General features: G+C 49.4%; 1 protein-coding gene across 3 annotated transcripts in view; it reads left to right on the top strand.

Annotated features, from left to right (window-relative positions):
* SAFB2 (scaffold attachment factor B2) overlaps positions 1-19,608 on the top strand; it is a 29,685-nt gene extending 10,077 nt beyond the window's left edge. The window contains exons 7-21 of one of the 3 annotated variants that reach the window (XM_045166648.1): positions 440-950; positions 1,379-1,428; positions 1,936-2,036; positions 4,608-4,757; positions 4,846-4,958; positions 8,434-8,564; positions 9,861-9,952; positions 12,600-12,736; positions 13,766-14,056; positions 14,959-15,099; positions 16,200-16,242; positions 17,116-17,246; positions 18,661-18,773; positions 18,895-18,961; positions 19,217-19,608. In XM_045166648.1, the coding sequence (XP_045022583.1) occupies positions 440-950; positions 1,379-1,428; positions 1,936-2,036; positions 4,608-4,757; positions 4,846-4,958; positions 8,434-8,564; positions 9,861-9,952; positions 12,600-12,736; positions 13,766-14,056; positions 14,959-15,099; positions 16,200-16,242; positions 17,116-17,246; positions 18,661-18,773; positions 18,895-18,961; positions 19,217-19,361 (2,216 nt within the window). In that variant the 3' untranslated portion in view covers positions 19,362-19,608. Of the gene's footprint in view, positions 1-439; positions 951-1,378; positions 1,429-1,935; positions 2,037-4,607; positions 4,758-4,845; positions 4,959-8,433; positions 8,565-9,860; positions 9,953-12,599; positions 12,737-13,765; positions 14,057-14,958; positions 15,100-16,199; positions 16,243-17,115; positions 17,247-18,660; positions 18,774-18,894; positions 18,962-19,216 lie in introns of those variants that run through there. The other 2 variants (XM_045166649.1, XR_006641429.1) reach the window with 2 other exon arrangements.
* Positions 19,609-20,125: the final 517 nt, after the last annotated feature.

The following is a 20,125-nucleotide window of genomic DNA, read 5'->3' as shown; positions in this document are numbered from 1 at the left end:
TGGTCTCCTCCGGCGGAAATTTCTGGTTTTCCTATTGGACTGTTCTGTTAAAAGAAATTCAAAGAAATTTGAAGGTCGAGCTGTCCTTGAATGGTGATCGCGTTCAATTCAGCACCTTGGACACTGGAAAAATAAGGAGAAGACCCATACTTGAACAAAAACATGAACGAGACTGTCGAGAAGCTGTCACACTGTTGTAGGTGTTTAAATCTGTGGGGGCCTTTTCTCTCCCATGTAGCGTAGAGGCTTACTCTCTAGTCGGTCGGAGTGCAGGTAGTGTAACCAGTGTTGAGTGTGTGTACCCGCGGGTTTTCCAATCTCTGTGTAGCTAGCAGTTCTCTTCGTGTTAGTGTGGCCGCCGTGCCAGTTCCGCATTTGTGATTGCTTTATTTCCCTGGTAATTAAACCTTGTGCCATTCTATTCCTGTTAAATCCGTAGAAAATGAGAAAATACTCGACATTTTGGGGGAAACTTGTAAATCTGAGCCAGTAAAAGAAGAAGGTTCCGAGCTGGAGCAGCCATTTGCACAGGAAACAAGTAGCGTGGGGCCAGACAGAAAACTTGCGGAGGAAGAGGACCTTTTTGACAGCGCCCATCCGGAGGAGGGTGATTTAGATTTGGCCAACGAGTCAACAGCACACGCTCAGTCGAGCAAGGCAGACACCCTGTTAGCGGTAGTGAAAAGGGAGCCCGTGGAGCAGACAGGCGATGACGAGAGGACGGACTGTGAGCCTGTAGGGCTAGAGAAGCCAATTGAGCAGAGTAGTAAAGCCTCAGAGCACACGGAAGCCTGTAGCGAGGAGGCCGCGGAAGCGCCCCCGGAAGCCTCAAGCCCGGACCCCGGGGATAGCAAAGAAGACGTGAAGAAGTTTGCTTTTGAAGCTTGTAATGAAGTCCCTCCGGCTCCTAAAGAGTCCTCAGCCAGTGAGGGCGCTGATCAGAAAATGAGGTTTGTTTTTTCTCAGTTTTAGACCAGACGCTATCTCCTTTTCATTGGTCGTTTAATGACACACATGAGCTGTTTTTCTGCAATTGGCCAGCCAGACTGATGCAATTGTAGTTTACCTCTAAAGAATGTTTGATTTCTCTTTGTGTATTTTTAATGGGTGATTTCAATTCCTTTTGTTTTCCTCAACCTGCTATGGTTGTGCTCTTAAATTGTTAAGTGTTATCGTCAGCTAAATAGAATTGATTTTTAAGAATCTTGACATTGTATTGGGGGGAGGTGAGATTTCCAATATAAGCTTGCAAAGGTGCCTGTTAAAATTTTATTTCTGACTAATTTTCTGGTAGGTATTCAGTCTTAGCACATACCATACTTTTGATTTAGTTCTCTTTTATTTTTTCTGTACGAGTAATACTAACTTTTATCTCTAGCTCTTTTAAGGAAGAAAAAGATATAAAGCCAATCGTTAAAGATGAAAAAGGTATGATTCAACTTACATGTCAGGGAGTCACCTTCGGATCTCTTATTTTGGGAGGGAGGGGTCTGCAGGAATCCACAATTTGGATCCAGTACTTGGTTTTATTATGGATTACGAGAATTAATCAGCTAGCTAATTGTATCTTGAGAGACTAATTTTTAAATGTTGGTGAGCTTCTGAATGTATGTTTTTGTTGAGACTCATTTATGGAATGGTGAAAGTCCTTTTATAGGACAAGGATTTTCCTACTTGTAAAATGATAGAATTTTAGAAACTGCTATCTTGGTCATGAGCTGATCATTGAATGCCATTTCACTTTGTAACTGACATAGGTGTGATTATTCCTCGAGTAAGAAAATTCAGTTTTTGTGATCTAGATTTTTCATTTTCTGTCCCATGTGTTGGCAGTAATTAAATTCTTGAGTCAGAGGAATCAAGGTTGGATTGCATTAGGGTTTAAGACAGGGCTGCAGTCTCAGGAGGCCAAGCATAATCATCTCCCTCCTGCAGGTCGAATCAGCAATAGCTCTGGAAGGAATCTGTGGGTCAGTGGACTGTCTTCCACAACTCGGGCAACAGATCTGAAGAACCTCTTCAGCAAATATGGAAAGGTACGCTCCCCTAATGTGCTGCCACCCACCTGGGCTTGGCATATAGGTTCTCATTTCCAGTTGGGGGAAAAGAAATAGACAAGAACAAAAACTTGGAGGTGAGTGGAACCTAACCAGTTGTGGGTAGTAAACCTTGTCTCCTGGTTGAGAGTGGATGACAGGCGGAGCAGACAGCTTGTAGGTGCTGCTCAGAGAAGGTGTGTAAAACTACAGTCTCCGTGTCCCTGCTGTGCTTTCCAGCATCTCTTGAACAAACTGTCTTTTAGCCAATACCAAACTGGAAACTGGGACTTCCCTGGTGGTCTAGTGGTTAGGAATCTTCCTGCCAATGCAGGGGACACAGGTTTGATCCCTGATCTGGGAAGATTCCACGTGCTGTGGAGCAACTAGAAAAAGACACTGGCAGCTGGCATGCTGAGTTTTTCCCCCTTAACAGTAAGTGAAGAGTTGGTTTCCATATATCTTCTAACATCTTAAGTACATAGTTGGAGAATTTGAACAGGATGGTGGCTTAAAAATAAATCAACTCCTGGTCACGGAGGCAGGAAGAAAATATTACAATTCAGAAACTTCTGAGGAACGTTCAAGAACGATTCTGTTGTCGTGGAATTAGCTAATGAAGCGGTCTCCTGGGGGTCCGTGGTGGGTGGGAGAAGTCAGCAGAGTACCACTCAGCAGCAGGAAGTGGCAGGGCTTCCAGGTCACTGTGCCATCCTGGCTGCCCGGTCATCATTCCTTTGCTCAGGACTTTGTTCTTTGATGAGAAATTAGGGACTGAAGCGGACAAGACCCTGAAGAAGCATTTGGAAGGACGTAGAATGCTACTATGCCAAAACCTATTTATTCACTTATTTACAGTCAGGCACTGGGCTTCTCTTGATGATTCAGTTGGTAAAGAATCCACCTGCAATGCAGGAGACTCTGATTTGATTCCTGGGTTGGGAAGATCCACTGGAGAAAGGATAGGCTACCCATTCCAGTGTTCTTGGGCTTCCTTTGTGGCTTAGCTGGTAAAGAATCCATCTGTAATGAGGGAGACCTGGGTTCAATCCCTGTGCTGGGAAGATGCCCTGGAGAAGGGAAAGGCTACCCACTCCAGTATTCTGTCCTGGAAAATTGCATGAGGTCTCAAAGAGACATGACTGAACGACTTGCACTGATTGTAAAGCTGAAACAGATAACAAGGCATTGTTCTAGGTCTTAACATCTGCTGGAAAATAACTTACTGCAACATGTCATATGTATGTATTTTTAAGTATATTGAAGATTACCGTCTGCCATCATTGTATGGTGGAAGGACCTATTTTAGACTTGGAAGGTGGACTCAGTGATTATCACTGAGGATGTGATGTTTAGGCCCAGACCTGAGTGTTGAGTGTGCCTGGCCGTTGGACCAGGGCAACAGGACTCAGGAAGGCCCTGCAGTGGAACTGGGCCCTGGAACTGGGTGTGCAGACAGAGGCTTGATCTTCAAGAAGCTTGATGGCTGGGGGCAGGAATCGGGGAAGGGGCACCGACAGGGAACTGGGTGCTTTCTGTGGTGTCTTTTCTCACTTGGGCTTACCTGCCATCAGAAGTGATGCCTTGGCATGGCTAATTAGTTGGATGGAATGCTCAAATGACCCAGCCCCTCACCTTGAGGAGAGGGGAGAAGGCAGAACTTCATCTCTGATGTGAGAACTGACATCTGTGTCCCTCTCAGCAAAGGCTGTTTCCCTTTTGGCCCTGTATGGGGTGCTTTGGACATATCCGGGCTTCCCTTTGCAGGCTGGGCAGTGGTTCTCTATCCCTATGTGGAAAACCATGAATGTCAGGGTGTGCTGGGACCCTAGGAAGCATGGGTCCCCTCATCATCTTACAGCTGGATACAGGAGGTCCAGAGAGGGGCGAACTTGTTCTCATTGACCAGCTGAGTCAGAGGAGGTCAGAGCCAAAGCCCAGGCTCACGTGTCTCAGGCTCTCTGTGTGTCCCAACCCTCATTTTGAATGTCCTTTGGGAATATTTACATTTGACACATTGGTATAGTGGGCTTTAAATCTGTCATCTTGCTTTGTGCCCTCTTTTTTTTTTTTTTGGTGGGGGGGTGGCTTGTATTTGTGTTATATACTTGACTTTGCATTACGTGTTTTTGATGATATATGGCTAATTAGCTGTATCTGGTATATGTGACTAGTTTGCATTCTGATTCCTTTCATTATTAGAGTTTTTTCTTGTGTCTTGATGTGGGCATTCATTGCAATGAACTTTTCCCTTAGAACTTCTTTTGCTGCATCTTGTTGTATTTCTAGTTGCATTTGTCTCGAGGTTACTGAAGTTGTGGTTACTGATGTCTGTCTTTAGCTTTTCTTATTTATATTGTCACTGTGAGAGTTGATCTTGTATCAAAAGCAATTGTATTTTGATAGGTCAGGATTAATTAGAAGTACTTTAATAAATCCTTGCAAGGAACAACAGTTTCAGAAAAGTGCAAACAAGTAGAAATAATTCTGATGATCAATTAATTGCAGGTAATTTTTGACACATAGTGTGGTTATTTTTATGAGAAAATTAGAGTACCCTTTCTCATGAAGGTTGTTGGAGCCAAAGTGGTGACCAATGCCCGCAGTCCTGGGGCCCGGTGCTATGGGTTTGTCACCATGTCAACATCTGACGAGGCCACAAAGTGTATCAGCCATCTCCACAGAACTGAGCTTCATGGAAGGATGATCTCTGTTGAGAAGGTAAGGCCGTCCTTGCCGCTGGAACTTGCAGGATTCACAGGCCAGAAGACCTGGTCCCTGAGCCATTTCTATCTATGTTGTGTTTTAGGCCAAAAACGAACCTTCTGGGAAAAAGCTGTCTGACAGAAAAGAGTGCGAAGTGAAGAAGGAAAAATTGTCTAGTGTTGACAAACATCATTCAGTGGAGATCAAAGTTGAAAAGTAAGGTGCTTTTTAAAAACCTTTCTTTTGGGAGGACACCAAGTGGCAGCTGCAGGGTCATCAGCTCCTCATTTAAATCTCAGGTAGTTCTTGCGTCTTAATATTCATGTTCAAATCACTGAGCCAGCGATTTGCTGTGATAAAAAATCCGCCTGCCAATGCAGGAGATGAGGGTTTGATCCCTGGGTCAGGAAGATCCCCTGGAGGAGGAAGTAACAAACCACTCCAGTATTCTTGCTTGGAAATTCCCATGGACGCAGGAGCCTGGCAGGCTGCATGCAGTTCATGGGGTTGCAAAGAGTCAAACACAATTGAGCACAGCATAGAGATTTATGTTCAAATAAGTTAGTTATCTGTTGAAACAAATAACAGACTGAAAGACCTTTTGGCAAGGCAAATTTGAACTGAGTGGGTCCACTTACATGGGGAGCCTTTTCAGGAGTAAATAACGACAGCACTGTGGGGCCAGAGTTGATTGAAACTGCAAATGTGGAACCATGTGGATAGGAAGGGCTGATTATGAAGTTAAAAGTTGATTTTCGACTAGGTGATGGATCAGCACCCCAAACCCCACATTGTTCAAGAGTCAGCTATATTTTTACTTCATTCTTGACATTCTGAGCTGTTGCACGGCCTTGCAAACTTTGAAATCCTTCCTGATCCACATTGATTTTTGTGCAGTTCTTATATTTTATCACAGTAACTGCAGAAGCCCAGCTTTGCAAAGCCAGTGTTACCCAAAGGAGTATAGCCTGATTTCATATTGAGATGAGTAACCAAAAGCTCCTAGTTCACCTCGCATCTGACATATAGCGAATATTTGTCTTCAGAATTTAAAATATCCCAGGGCACTTGTGAGTTGACCCATCCTGGTGTACCTTGAACTATAGTTTGGGAACTGCAGGTCTGAGGTACTATTTTTATAAAGGAGGTGATCTGCATCTTTAATCAAGATGAAAACAAGGACAGATCTTTCAAAGCAGGCATTCCCTGTTGATACTTTTATCAAAACAGTAGGTTTATGTCTTTTGAGGAGGTAGACTGTTGATGTGCCTGACAGGGTGCCTTTCTCAGAAGGTAGAGTATCTGCCGTGAGTTTGTATTGGCAGCACAATTTATGTTCATTTCTAGGTCCACTTACACTCTAAAAGTTGAATCCTTTGCTGAGAATGTCAGTCTTCTGCAATTCTATTCTTCTCCTTTTTTTTTCATTTAAGAAAATTTATGGTTAAGTAAACATGCTTAGGGGCAAAATTATATTCATAAGTTAAACTTAGTTTTTAAAGATGTTCTGTTGATCTTCATTGGAAATGAAATAGCCAAATTGGAATTCATAAACCCTGGAGAAATGCATGTCAGGTGAGCCTTTTTGTATTAGGGGTGAGATGGTAATTTTATCAGCAACTTCTCCTAAGAGACACATCCTGTCACTGGTGCTGAAAACCAATTCTGGTAGAACACGGGAAGCCACGGGGGCAAGGAAGGGAGTGCAAGCCCCCTTAGTGAGCCCTTGTCAGGTGGATTCCACAACCAATGGAATGATGCTGTGAGGCCTGTGCTCTGCGTGGAAGGAGGCGCAGCTGGGAAAGGAGTGGAATGGGCCTGTAGCAAGCAGGGGCTCTTCCCCCTGTATAGGGGCACTTAACTGGGTGACAAACTTAAGTTGTTTGAAACCAGACTGCTCTCACATAGGTGATGTAGGAGCATTTTATAATTTGATTTTAATCTTACTCTTTCTTCAGTGGACACCCTTGTTGACCTCTCGTTTTGAGAATTTCTAGGTTTGGTAATCAGCCTAAGGGACATAGAGAAGCTTTTCCTGAAGAGGGGGCTGGTCTTGGATGAGTTTTTATGAAATTGCCATTTAGAAAGTACACTCAGATGTCAAGTATAATCCCACTACCCAGGGCTGACACTTTTGGTGTATATTGCATCTAGTGTTTTAGAAATTGCTTTTTAGGAAATTCCTTGGTCCAGTGGGTAGGACTCTTGTGTTTTTACTGCCAATGGCCCCAGGTTTAGTCCCTGGCCGGGGAACTAAGATCCCACAAGACACACAGCGCAACCAAAAAAAAATAGAAGAAAAGAAATCATTTAACTTTGTGATACTGAGAAGTCCCTTTGTGTCTAGGAGGTGGCATGTGAGTTTGGAAGAAGTAGGAGGCATCTCCTTTCAAGATGTTTTTTAGGTCTGCTGGGAGGGAGAGGGTTCCCACACCAAGAGTGGAAGAAGCATGTCAAAGGTGCTTCCTGGGGACTTCTCTTGCAGTCACATAGTGACTAGGAAGCAATCTCTAGTCTGTCAGAGGAGAACCAGGTGAATAACAGAGGACTGGGGTGCAGCAGGTGAAAAGACCCACATCTGTGCGGTGTGTCTACACAGCTTGATGGGCAGAGCATGGGTTGGGAGGTGTGATAGAGCAGCACAAGGACCATCCTGCTGTGTCATTCTTAAGAAACCTAGAGCATCGCTGGAGGGCATCATGGTTATAGGGACATGCAGTAAAGCCAGCAGAGGTGGAGCCACGTGATTGACAGTAAAGGCATCCGTGGTGGCTGTCTCAGGGTGCAGACTTGAGCTGTATCTACAGTGTTTTGTGTTGTACATTACAAGCATTTAGAGTGAATGGTTCCAATTAAAGATGACAGCTTCATGCGTGAAGTTTAGGAGGAGGGAAGGGTGAGCTGAGGGGCACCTGGGAGAGAACTCCTCGGGCCTCCCACACTCTGCCTGGTTGGTGGGAAGAGAGGGCAGGGGGTGCCTGTTAGCAGACCTCATGGGGCCTGGTTTTCCCAGCCTGGACCCTAGCATGCAGCGGGCACTCAGTAAGCGTGGACTGAGACAAACACTAGTAGAGGATATGGGAGACATGTTTGAATGGCAGCCGTGATGTGTTTGACTGCTTAGCAGGAAATTGCCTTCAGCTGAAATAGCACTAATGGTTTTCATGTTTGCTGGCACATCACATGGCATTGTGCCTCCCCCAGAGTGTGGTATGCAGGTGGTCTGGGTGGGAGCCGCTGCTCCATGCGGCAGGCACCACCCATCCTTGTGCTGAACCTCCATTCGGTTTTACACTCTACTTAGTGGGAAAAGTGTTTTTTTCCTACAAAAGATAAAAATAATATTCCACAAATACAAAAGGAAGCATTTGAAATTAGTCTTTAACAGGCTTTTTTATACAGTTGGAATGTTTCTTGTGTCTGCTTGTGGGTCTGTTGATGTACTGGTGCATTTAGCCTTGGGGAAAAACACTCTGTGAGCCTTCAGTGTCATCCAGCAGGTTTCTAGGTGTAGCAGGGAACTTCAGTGGGAAGGGGCTGTATCTGAAGAGGGTATTATCTTTCCCATGGTTTTCAAATAATTCTACCCCTTTGACTGCCAGCGGGCAGGTTTGCTGTGTGTGGAAGTATGACCTGCCCCTGAGGGACTCTCAGGAGCTCAGGTGTGGTAACTTTGTTTCTTTATACACAGAACCATCATTAAGAAGGAAGAGAAGATGGAGAAAAAGGAGGAAAAAGAGCCTGAAGACATTAAAAAGGAAGAGAAAGATGAAAACGAGCTGAAATCAGGACCTGAAAATCGGTCCAGAGTCACGAAATCAGGTGATGAGTCTGTTATGTGTTGACAGGACGGGAAGAGATGACAAGGGCGGCGAGTAGGCGTGTGGAGCGAGGGCCCAGCAGGTGCCCTTTGCTGAGCTGAGCTGTGTACAGGAGGCGCTGAGAGCACCAGAGCCTCGGTGATGAAGTGGCTGAAGGGAGTTTGCAGCATCAGAGATCCAGAGCTTTCCTGGTCAGGGTCTGTGTTTATTGGTGGCTCAGTGACCTGGGTATTTGCTTTCCCTGAGTCTCTGGCAGAATAAAGTGTGGGATTTGCAAGAGCCAGGTGTCCTGGGTTCCTGTGACTGATTCCGTGAGATTCTGCTCTTCTCTCATCAAGTTTTTCCTGCAATTATGTTAACACTAGATATAGTTTTAAAAAAAAGAAGAAAAAAACAGAAAACGGAAACCTCAGAGGATGTACATCCATTGCACCATTGCAGCAGCCACACTTGGGGCACGTCACCTCTGTTGTCATTTTATCAAAGTTGATTGTGCTCTGACCTTCGGGTTTACATGAGTCCACAGAGCACTTTGTTGAAAAAATAAAACCAACGTGTGCACCCTCCCCCCCCGCCCGCCCCCATTAAAACAAATAAAACCCAGCCAGCTGGAGCCTAGGAATTTGGTACAGCACATTACAAGTTACATCTCAAGTGTTTGGGATACTTTGCCAGCAGTTTAAAGACAGGCATGTTTTTTAAGACGTTCCTCAAGTATTGTAAATGTCCCTAAATCAGTAATTGTTGGGGTGGTTAGAGCCTGCTAATTGTGTCGTTGAGGGAAAATCAGTTTGGAAGCCTTCATTGTGGGAGATGAATGAGGGAAGCTCACCCATCTGGCAGGGCGCATGAGCCCGCAGACAGCATATGACTTGGAATATGGGGCCCTGGGTTGTGCAGAGCTCCCCAAGATGTGTGGGCGGAACACACGTCCGAGTGGGTTCACCTTGAAGCTGCTGGGGTTTAGTGTGGGGGTGAAGGAAGCCCGCAGGTGGCAAATGTTTGCACCCATATTGCAGAATGCACTTTGATCCTCATTTATGCCGTAAGATTCGAACAGATCACCCCAGATGAGTAAAGGCCAGTCGGGGGACACTAGCCACCTCACACCCAATGTTGCCATGTCAGCAGCGCTTTTTATCACATCGGAGAGGCGAGTGGGGGCACCAAGGCTCCAGAGCTTAACAGCAGTCCATGGAAGGTGTGTCCAGAGCCCCCAGTCAGCCTGGGGCCCACCTGTGGTCGGGGAGGGAGGGTGTCGACATGCGCTCATAGACGGTGTGTTTTTTTCCTGAAGGAAGCAGAGGAATGGAACGAACTGTTGTGATGGATAAATCCAAAGGGGAGCCTGTCATCAGTGTGAAAACCACAAGCAGGTCAAAGGAGAGAGTGAGTATTGCCCCTGCCCTCTCGAGTCCAGCCGGTTCCAGTGATGGTTTAACAATCACATTAATTTGTGTTAGGAGAACAGCGTTGTTTCACCCTTGAAATGTTAAGGTTCTTTGAAGTACTTAGGAGACATGTTGCTATTAATAACTAGACTGTGCACAGACACGGATTAAGTTCTGAAACTTCCTCTGAAACAATCCCTAACTACGTTGGTAGCCCGTAAACGTGTTGACCCTTTGCCAATCCTATTGCTCTATACCTAATCTTCCAGGAGAGCTGATTCATGAACTGGATAGAATGGGCAAGGCCTAGGGCTTGTCAGGCTGGAAGGCAGGTTCTGCTCATTTTCTGTAGCTGTTTTTCTAGTTTTTTATTAAATTAACCAAAAAGACAAGTTGAGCCCACCTGCCTCTCTTCCACAATCAGAGAGTGAGCTCTGTTGCCTATGTGTCCTGCACCACAGGACAAGCTTATTGCTTCTTGTTTTACTTTTTCTACTCTGGCAAACTGAACCCTTTGCTTCCCAGCTGAAGGTTCTAACTAAAACATTAGCGGGGAGAGCAGTTCCCTTTTAGTGAGTATAGAGCTAGCAGTGTTCACCCAAGAGCACTTTATGATGTTGAGGCTTAATTTTGAAATGAGCACTTGGGGTCCATAAAGCGGCAGTTCCCAATGCTGTGTTCCCCTGAGGAGAATCATAAAATACAGAGAAAAACCAAGGAAGGCCAATAATCTCACCAGCCAGATAACTCTGATGTTAAACAAATAAAAATGTAAACTTGATGAGAAATACAGCTAGTCCAGAAAGAGATGAGGTAAGCAACGTGGAAGCCTCCACTCTGCATGGGCCCCTCTCAGCGGCCAGTGCACCCGCCACTTGCATATCTACACGCACAGCGCCATGGGGCCTGCGCTCCTGGGACTTGGTGCTGTGCACATTGGTGCTGTCTTGTGGAGCTTTATGTATGAGACAAAAAGGTCGGCTTTAAAGTTCAAGTTTCGAAGTGATTATAGATGGTTAGGAAGTTGTCAGAGATGGTACAGAGGTCCCAAGCACCTGCCCGGTGGCTCTGTCCCAGTTAGCTGTGGAAGTGGGGCAGCACCAGGACACTGTCACCAGTGTAGACTTGAGTCCCGCTGCTCCAGTCCACACGTATACCTGGTCCCTCAGCACAAAGATGTCCTCCTGGACACCCCCCTAACGTTGCCCCACCCCACCAGTCCATCCCCAATGCTGGAAGCCTGCAAGCAGTTTTTTGTCACCAGCATGGTGTCCTGAGAATGTGTGTGAATGAAATCATACAACCATGACCTTCAGATTGGTCTTTGCCCTCAGCATAGTATCCCTGAAATCCATCCAGGTGTGTGTGTGGGGGGGTGTCCTTTTCCACGTAAAGCTTTATTACTGAGCTGTGGATATACTGCGGTCATTTTGACCAAGTCCCCTGCTGGCAGACACTGGCTGTCTCCATGTCCTCTCTGGATGCAGCATTTGTGGGTATACTATTTGTCAGGGCAGGTCCAGAGCTGCAGACACATTGTTTGTTGTGGTAGATGCTCATTGACTGCCCTTCAGAAAGGTTATGGAGGACACTGGCATGTGCCAGGCCACTAAGAAGTGACTAGGGCAGGCTGTGGACCTGGGAACCCATTGTGAGACACACACCTCTCCCCCTGCCACTGCCACACCACCCTTCCCAGCAGATGATGTCTGTACCTCAGGATGCAGGCCGTCTGTCCTTCCCTTCTCCAGCCTGCAGAATGTGCTCAGACTCCCAGTTCTGCCCTCCGTGCAGATCATTGCTGTGTTTGGGGTTGTGAACGTGTCCTTGTAATGAGCGTGGACAGGTCTCTGTGTCCCCTCCTTTTTTTTCCCTCTTCAATAAAATGTTTGGTTATGACCTTTGACTTTCTTTTGGATTGCTTTGTTTTTCATTGATATTTTGCCCCTCTGTGAGCCAGTTAAGAAAAGACTGCTGAGGACCTTTTTAAAAAATGTGTCCCAGGCTCCTTCCCTGGGAATTGTGAGGCAGTGGGTCCACAGGAGGCCCTGGGTTCTGAGTTACACGAAACCCTCCAGGAGAGGCTGGCTTGTGGCCAGTGTGGGAACCCAAGCCTTGGAGAGCCTCAGAATGGAAGTCATTTGTCAGTGTTTCCTGCCTTCTCCCAGAAATGGAAGAGCACAGAAGTGCCCACAGTACTCTGCTTTATCTGGAGTGCTGGTTTACACTTGTAGGCCTTTGGCTTGCTCTGTATGGAGGCCTCCTGCCTGAGCCCTGAACCAGCAGTCGAGGGGTGACCCCACTGAGCAGAGTGATTGCTGCCCTGGCTTGTGCGCCTGCCCTGTGCCTCTGGGGAGCCTAGTTTTGCTGTAGATAATGCAGAGAGCTTGGCTCTGCGATTCCAGAGAAGCTGCTTGCTGAGGTTTTACCCTACCCCTTCTCTTTCATTAATGCCCTTTGCAAGATTTGAAAGCAAGGCTGTAGCATCCAAACTCAGGCAGTGTGAGGCAACCCATGCTGGGGCCTCCCTGTAAACCCCAGGGGACCCAAGGTTCTCAGTCTAGTCCAGACATGCTAATTTCACTTGCCTCGTATGTTTCTCATCATCAGTTCCCTGACATTCATAAGCCAGTTTTGGTCCACAGAGCTCAAAGAGTCAGGATCGCAAGTCGGAAAGCAAGGAGAAGAGAGACATCCTGTCGTTTGATAAAATCAAAGAACAGAGGGAGCGAGAGCGCCAGAGGCAGCGGGAGCGGGAGATCCGAGAGACAGAGAGGCGGCGGTGAGCGGGGTCTCTTCTCAGGGGGATTGCCCTTCCTCCCAAGCCAGCCACCTGGGCTTGCTGGCCTCCTGCTGTCTGTGCTGCACCCGCCCACCCCACGACGTAGTTGTCCCAGCACAGTCATCCAAGCCTGTTTCTGCTTAGCAGCATCTCCTCTGGCTGAAGTTGTGCCTTGGCCCAGGTAGCACGCGTACCCAGGCCACCTGTGGCTTTGACAGAGGAGGGTCTCTGGGGTTGAGACCTCCGTCTTCCCCACCAAACTGGATCACCAGCTTCTCCAGTTTGCTTTTCTAAAATAGTGTGACTTCAGCTTCTGCATGTGGGCTTTAGAAAGTCAGAGTTTCTTGACCCATTTGAAGATGTTTCACTTCTAGCTGGCTTGCCCTTGGTGTAGAGCCTTCCCTGGCACCCTGGGAGCGAGTGAGGAGAGCAGGGGGGCATACCCAGCTCCCTCGCCAGCTCCTATGTGTGGTGGCCAAGGGGCAAGACCTGTGATTCCTTCACTGGTGCCTGGCTTTCTCCTGTCCCCACACCACCTTAGGTCCCTTTCAAAATGCCACATGTTAAATGTACACCCTCGGAGAGGGAAGGGGTGACAAAAAGGAGCATGAGTTGCCTCTCAGGGAGAGTGGCTGTCATCCGTGTCTCCAGGGTTTTATCTGCTCAGGAACTTCAGGGTAGCGGTTATCCTTTGCTTTTTTTACTTTTCTGCCCTTGTTTACCTGTGGTTTCATTCTGGTGCTCTTTGAGCAGGTCCTACTGGTCTGGACCTGAGGCTCTGTGTCCACTCGCCATCATCCCTCCCTCCCAGCTCACCCTGGTTTTGCTAGTTAGAGAAGGGGAAAGGATGGAGTTTGGGGTTTCTGGACGATCAGAGCAGTTCAAGGGGCAGGTTGGAGCCTGTGAGGGGCCAGCCAGGGCACATCCAGGAGCTTGATGTGTCCAGGCTCCCTCTGAGGACCTCAGTGCCACCATGTGGACTGGGCGCCACCATGTGGAAAAGTCAGGGTGGCCTTCCTGTGTCTGCAGAGAGCGTGAGCAGCGGGAGCGGGAGCAGCGCCTGGAGGCCTTCCATGAGGGCAAGGAGAAGGCGCGGCTGGAGCGGGAACGCGAGCAGCTTGACCGCCAGTGGCAGCGCCTGGAGCGGGAGCGCCTGGAGCGCGAACGGCTGGAGCGGGAGCGGGAGCGCGTGGAACGGGAGCGCCGGCGTGAGCAGGAACGTATCCAGCGTGAGCGTGAGGAGCTGCGGCACCAGCAGGAGCAGCTACGCTATGAGCAGGAGCGGCGGTCGGTGGTCAGGAGGCCCTACGACATTGGGCGGTAAGGCCGCAGCCAGAGTGGGGAGTGGCTGCGTCCACCTTGGTGTGGGGAGTCGGGAGTGCTGAAGATGGACACCTGGGCAGAGCTCGTAGCTGCCGCCTCCGCAGCTAATAGAGTATCTCCAGAGCTGCCACTTGCTGGAGGCTTGGTGATGCTCTTGCCTTGGCAGTCCTTTCGGTGGCGCTGTGGTTCCTGGGGGAGCTTGACACTGTTTAGTGGGGAGGAGACATACAGGCAGGCATGTGTTAGGCTGTGTTCCCTGCCATCTCCTTCGGGCTCACATGTCCTCCTGGAGTGAGAGGCACAGAGTCGGTGCTGTGGAAAAGTAGGTTGCCTTACCTCTAAGAAAGGAGGTTTCTCTCTCTCCGCCTTCTCTGAGCTGCTTAACTGACTGTCTCCCATCACGCCACCACCTTTGAGCCTAATTTTCTAGTAAAAATCAGGAAGAAGATAATTGGAGACCATCCCAAATTGTGTGTAGTTCGCTGTCACCTGATCTAATTCCCTTTGCTTCTGAAAAGCGCGGAGGGAAGTTCGGGTTACCATAGATGACGAGTTGGAAATGTGGTAACTCAGAATATTGTTTCTGGAGAATCAAATATTTCATTTCACTTGCATTTGAGCTCTTGTGGGGATCAAGGTATTAACAGCCTTGTGATACAATCAGTTCACAGTGGTTCTTCTTTCAGGACTGTCAAATGAGAATGCCAGGGTGCCTTTTGGTAGTTTGGGGTTTTTAATATATCAAGTCAAAGCGATAATGACTGAATGTTTAGAGATTAGCCCTGCAGGACATTTTAAACGATACTGTGTCTGGAGAGAGCATTCTACCTCCACCCTCTTTTTTTTTCTGCTCATTCTCTCATAAGTGAAATTTGCATCTTTTTTAAAATGAAAAACAGGCGAGATGACGCCTATTGGCCAGAAGGAAAGCGCATGGCCATGGAGGACAGGTACCGCCCGGACTTCCCTCGGCCTGATCACCGTTTCCACCACTTCGACTACCGTGACCGGGGCCGGTACCAGGAGCATGTAGCTGACAGGTCGGTGCCCCATCCCTCTCCAGCAGGGGTGGGTCTCCATCTCTTCTCATGCTGGAGGTTCCTAGTGACTGCCATATGTGGAATTTAGAGACAGACCTTGAGCGGGATGTGGGAATTGGTGGTCCCTTAGGGCATTTTCGCTTTGACTATGGGGAAGGCCTCATGGTGTGTGTTTCGTGCACTGTCCTCTTACGATGGGCGGGTCCCAGGCTCTGGGTTGCGAAGCTCCCTGGGGTCTCCGTGGCCATTCTTCCTTCTTGCCCCTCCCCCGGCAGAAGTTGCACTAGAGCACAGGTCTTTGAGGAGGGGAGGCCATGGCCCCGCCTCCTTGTTCTTAAGGATGAGGAAGTGGTTTAGAGAAAGGCCGTGACCCACTGGAGCCATCTTCAGGGGTCACTGACCCGCATGGGGCCTGAGCCAGCTGGCACCAAGGGGGGTGACTGCAGGGTGTGGCAGTGGCCCTCTCAGGCCTGCTTTGTGTTTTAAGGGTCTGGGGGTGTAGTTTTTTTTGCCAGTGCCTCTTTAATGAAGACTGTCTCATTTATTAGAAAGGCAGCCCTTGGTTTTCCAGTTTAAGCATTCTCTCTTTAAGTTTCTCATTGTGCTCGCCCAGGCTGCATATCCTTGAGCCATTTCACTGCTCATTAGCTCCTCCATGAGCGAAGGGAGATGGGGGTGAAGACAGGCTGAGATACCACTCATTTATTTAATCATGGCCGGACTTGGTTTCCAATGTGTTAGTCACATGGGTCAGATCATACCAGAGGTTAAGACCACCAAGGCTTTCTTATTACCCAGTTTGTCACCAGGCCACAGATTAATTTGGCATTGGCTTCGTGGGTTGGATCTCTACTTCTGAGATCCCTGTGAGGGACTTAAGTTCAGTAAAACCTTCCTCCCCACTTTCTTGGGCTCCGACTTCACTCCTACCCCCGGGGAGCTGCCAGCCAGCTCTTTTTTCAGGCCTGTCAGTCAATTAACTGTTCTCATGTGGTGAAAGAGGATAAGGTACCCCAGTTGTTGGACTCTTCGATGTGGTCTGCAGCAGTATCAGAGAGAGCCGTCAGCTGCCACTGGAATGAGATACTTCTGTTTTGCAGGAGGGAAGGTTCAAGGTCAGTGATGGGAGAGCGAGATGGGCAGGTGAGTAAAAGCCAGACCTCAGGCTGAGAGCGTGGCTGCTTCTGTGCAGTGGGCAGACGTGGACATTAAATACATAGGGCTTGTTTTTCATCTTATTCAATGGGAAGTGAATAAAGAGGATTGATTGTCTGCTTATGTAGAATGCCTTCCAGTCTAGACACGTGGGACGTCCCAAACGGGCTTAGCAGGCTGCCGGGGTCATTTAGCCTGTGTTTTAGGGCATCCCTGTCAGGTACTGGGGTGGGTGCCTCTGTCTTAGGGCCTGCGGGTGCCCTAGGGTGTCAGCTCAGAGGAGAGCTGATGCCACCCCCACGAGAAAGGTGGTGGCAGCGTCAGAGTCGTGGCTGTTTAAATGGGGTCGGGGGGCAGAGGGGGTGGTGAAAGAATACATAGCATCTCTTGCTCCCAAGATGTGCTGCCTTCCAGAGCACTGACTTGGTTGGCCAGGGGCATTGAACCACTCCCAGCAGCATTGCTGGCTTCCAGGCCTCCACAGTACTGAGCTAGGGGTCTGAGGGCGCTGGCCTGCCCTAGTGGTGTAGGGGGAGCTTCCTGTCACCAGCAAGGTGCAGGTGTTTGTCGTCTCAGGGAAGACGGGTCTGAGTGATGCCTTGGTGGACCCAGAGCCTGGGACTCTCCTTGCTCACAGGGCCAGGGGACCTCTGCTGGTCCTTCATGTGCATCAGTGATAGAGCGTTAGGGGTCCTCGGGGTTCTCAAGTGAAGAAGGGATCAAGAAGTGTCAGAAGGGGCCTGGGCAGGTCCTCTTGGGTGGCAGGTTCTGCAGGTTGACCAGACCCAGAGGGTGGGCCTGCCACAGGCCTATCCAGGAACCATGAGGCTGGAGTCGCCCTGTCCCTCTTGCGCCTTCCAGCACTACTCAGACGAGCGCCACAGCCATGGAGGACCACCAGAGCGCCACGCCCGCGACTCCCGAGACGGCTGGGGCGGCTACGGCTCCGACAAGAGGATGAGCGAGGGCCGGGGGCCACCACCTCCACCCAGGTTAGCGGGCAGGCCACGCCAAGCCTCCCTGGGGGCATCACTGCCCTCACTTGGTCCCAGCTTGGCTTCTGTGCAAGGGATCCAGGTGTATGTGCCCGCCAGGTCACCTGGAACAGTGTCAGCCCTAGGTGTGAAGGTCCCTATCACAGGCCTGGCTGCTGAAGCAGGTAGTCCTGAGGCCGTCTAAGGCTTGTCCCCTGTCAATAGTAGAGAAGCTTCAGTCGGCCGTGTGCTCCAGAGTTGTCTAGGTGTCTTGTCAGGCTGGTGTCACAATCACCAGAAGTCTCCGCCACATCTCTAGGGGTGTTTCGGATGTTGATCAGAGACTAGGGTGCCAGTTGGATAGATAGTGACCTGCTTAACACCGAGTTCTCTTAGGCTGTTCAGCCACTGTCTTCAGTGTAAAGGGGCGAGCTCGTGCTCTGGCAGCAGGCTGTGTGGAGCCGTGTCACCGTGGGACCGGGCGGCTGTCACAGCCTGGGACCAGGTGGCTGCACCTGCACGTGGGGACTGGGTTTAGATCGTCAGCTCCCAGGGTTTCTGTCTGAAACAGCTGTTTCAGGGTGCACTGTGCAGTTCGTTGTCGACAGCACAGTTGGATGGCTTTCAGTTGATCCATGGAGCCATGCATCCATCCCTACAACCCATTTCAGAGCATTTACATCACCCCCCAAAGAAACCCCCATCAGCAGACCCTCCCCATCTCCCTGGCAACCACTAACCCACTGTCTCTCTCTCTGGATTGGTCTGTTCTAGATGTTTCCCATCAGTAGAATCACACACTGTCTGTCTGTGTCTGCTTCTCTCAGTGAGCATCATGTTCTCAAGGTGCATCCGTGTTGGAGAGAATGTCTGGGCTTTTCTCCTTTTCCAGGCTGATGAATCTCCCAGTTGATGGAGGGACCACATTTTTTGTATCTGTTCATGAGTTAGTTGATGGACACTTTGGTGGTCTCCACTTTGGGGTGGTTGGTGTACAAGTTTTTGTGTAAGTGCAGGTTTACCGGTCTCAGACACCTTGGAGTGGAATCGCTGGGTCACATGGCCATTCTACATTTAACGTTTCAAGGGACCACTGTGCTATTTTCCAATGGGGCTGCACTGTTTCACATTGCCAGCAGCCCGGCGTGAGGATCCCTGTGTCTGTATGTCCTCACCTGCACTTGCCACCGTCATCTGTCTCTTTGATAGTAGCCATCCTGACGGGTGAGGTGGTTGTGACGTTAGCTGTGCTGAAGACCTACTCATGTGCTTACTGGCCACGTGTGTTTCTCTGGGGAAGTGTCGCTTCCTGTTCTTTGCCCACTTCTCTCAGAAACTCTTGACAGGAGGGCACAATCGCCCAGCCACAGCCACAACCTCTCCCTGGAGGCATAGTGGGACCTTTGTGTGTCTGCCTTTTGTTTTGGCAAAGGGGTGGCCGTGACTGGTCGGAGCACAGCCAGAGGCTGGAGGAACATCAGGAGCGCACCTGGCCGGGCACAGTGGACGTGGACACAGCGGGCCGGGAGCACTCGCGGTGGCAAGGTATTGGCTGACCCCCGCCTGCAGGTCTGGTAGGGCTTCTGGGCAGGGGCGGCCAGGGTTCCCCCAGCTTTCCTAGGGCTTCTGAGAAGGGGGTGTTAGCAGACTCTTCCTTCTCTTCCAGGTGGTGAGAGGGGCCTGTCTGGACCCTCGGGCCCCGGGCACATGGCAGATCGGGGTGGAATATCGGGGTAAGTTTTATCTGCCCATAAAGCTGATTTCTTCTCGCTCCTCAGTTCCTCTCACTTTCTGCATCCTTGATCAGCTTTCTGGTTGAGTGTTTTGAAAACACTCCCATAGCAGCCCTTGACAACTTATGCAACTAACAGTCCTCCCCAGAAGGCAACCTGTGGTTGTGAATTTTCTCCTCTGGAAAAAGCCAGGGGGCTCTGAGCCTGCTGTTGCGAGGTGACACGGTGAGAACACATGCGTGCCTTTGTTCCTAGGCGAGGCGGCTTTGCACACAGCGGGCACACCCAAGGTGATGTGGTGCCTGCCGGAGGCCTCGACAGCGACGGACTGGCTGGCCAGGACCGGGGCGACAGAGACCCCCACCCCCACCAGTACCCCCACTTCACCCGCAGCTACTAGACCCCACCCGTCCACGCGTCCTGGTAGGCGGACAGACGTACTGTTGAACTCTTAGCGGAGTTACCTTGAACTTGTGGAATCTTTTAAGAAGCAGAAGCAAATCCTGCCACCGTGTTGTAGCTCAATCCAATGTGAATTCACTTTTTTTTTTAATAAATGTGTTCTTGTTCTGCCATTTTTAAGACAAGGTTTCTGTTAATGAGGCATTCCATTTTCCATTAATAAAAGTTTATGGTTCTCACCCGTGTATATGTATCGGTGATTACAGAGCAGAGAAGAGGGTCAGCCCTCGGCGGCATCACTGTTCGGAAAGCAGAGGCCAGCTCACATTCCTGAATTCTCACAGCTCCTGTCCCCATCTTACAGTGAAGGAAATGGGTGCAGGGGTCACATTGCTCACGAGAGTCCTAGAGCCCTTAGGTGGCAGAGCTGGGAAGGAATTAGGAGTTCTTCACCAATGGGGAGGGTGTGTTCATCCGGGGCCCCTGGGACCAGTCACTTTACCTGACGGATCTGTGCGATTTGTGGGTCTGGCTGAGGGGCAGGGTTGGGCAACCCTTGCTTGGCATGAGCCCAGCGGTACTGGATCCACCCGTTTTCCTGGAAATGCAAGTTCATTGGTGAAATCTCATTTGTGATTATAAATAGCAGTGATCTTAATTAAGGGCTTTCCTGGCAACGCAGTGATAAAGAATCTGCCTGCAATTCAGGAGACACAGGTTCGATCCCTGGGTCGGGAAGATCCCCTGGAGAAGGAAATGGCA

This window comes from Bubalus bubalis, chromosome 9, assembly GCF_019923935.1.
Source record: "Bubalus bubalis isolate 160015118507 breed Murrah chromosome 9, NDDB_SH_1, whole genome shotgun sequence".
Taxonomy (NCBI): domain Eukaryota; kingdom Metazoa; phylum Chordata; class Mammalia; order Artiodactyla; family Bovidae; genus Bubalus; species Bubalus bubalis.
Note: the sequence above shows the minus strand (reverse complement) of the source record. Positions and strands in the feature narration are given on the sequence as shown.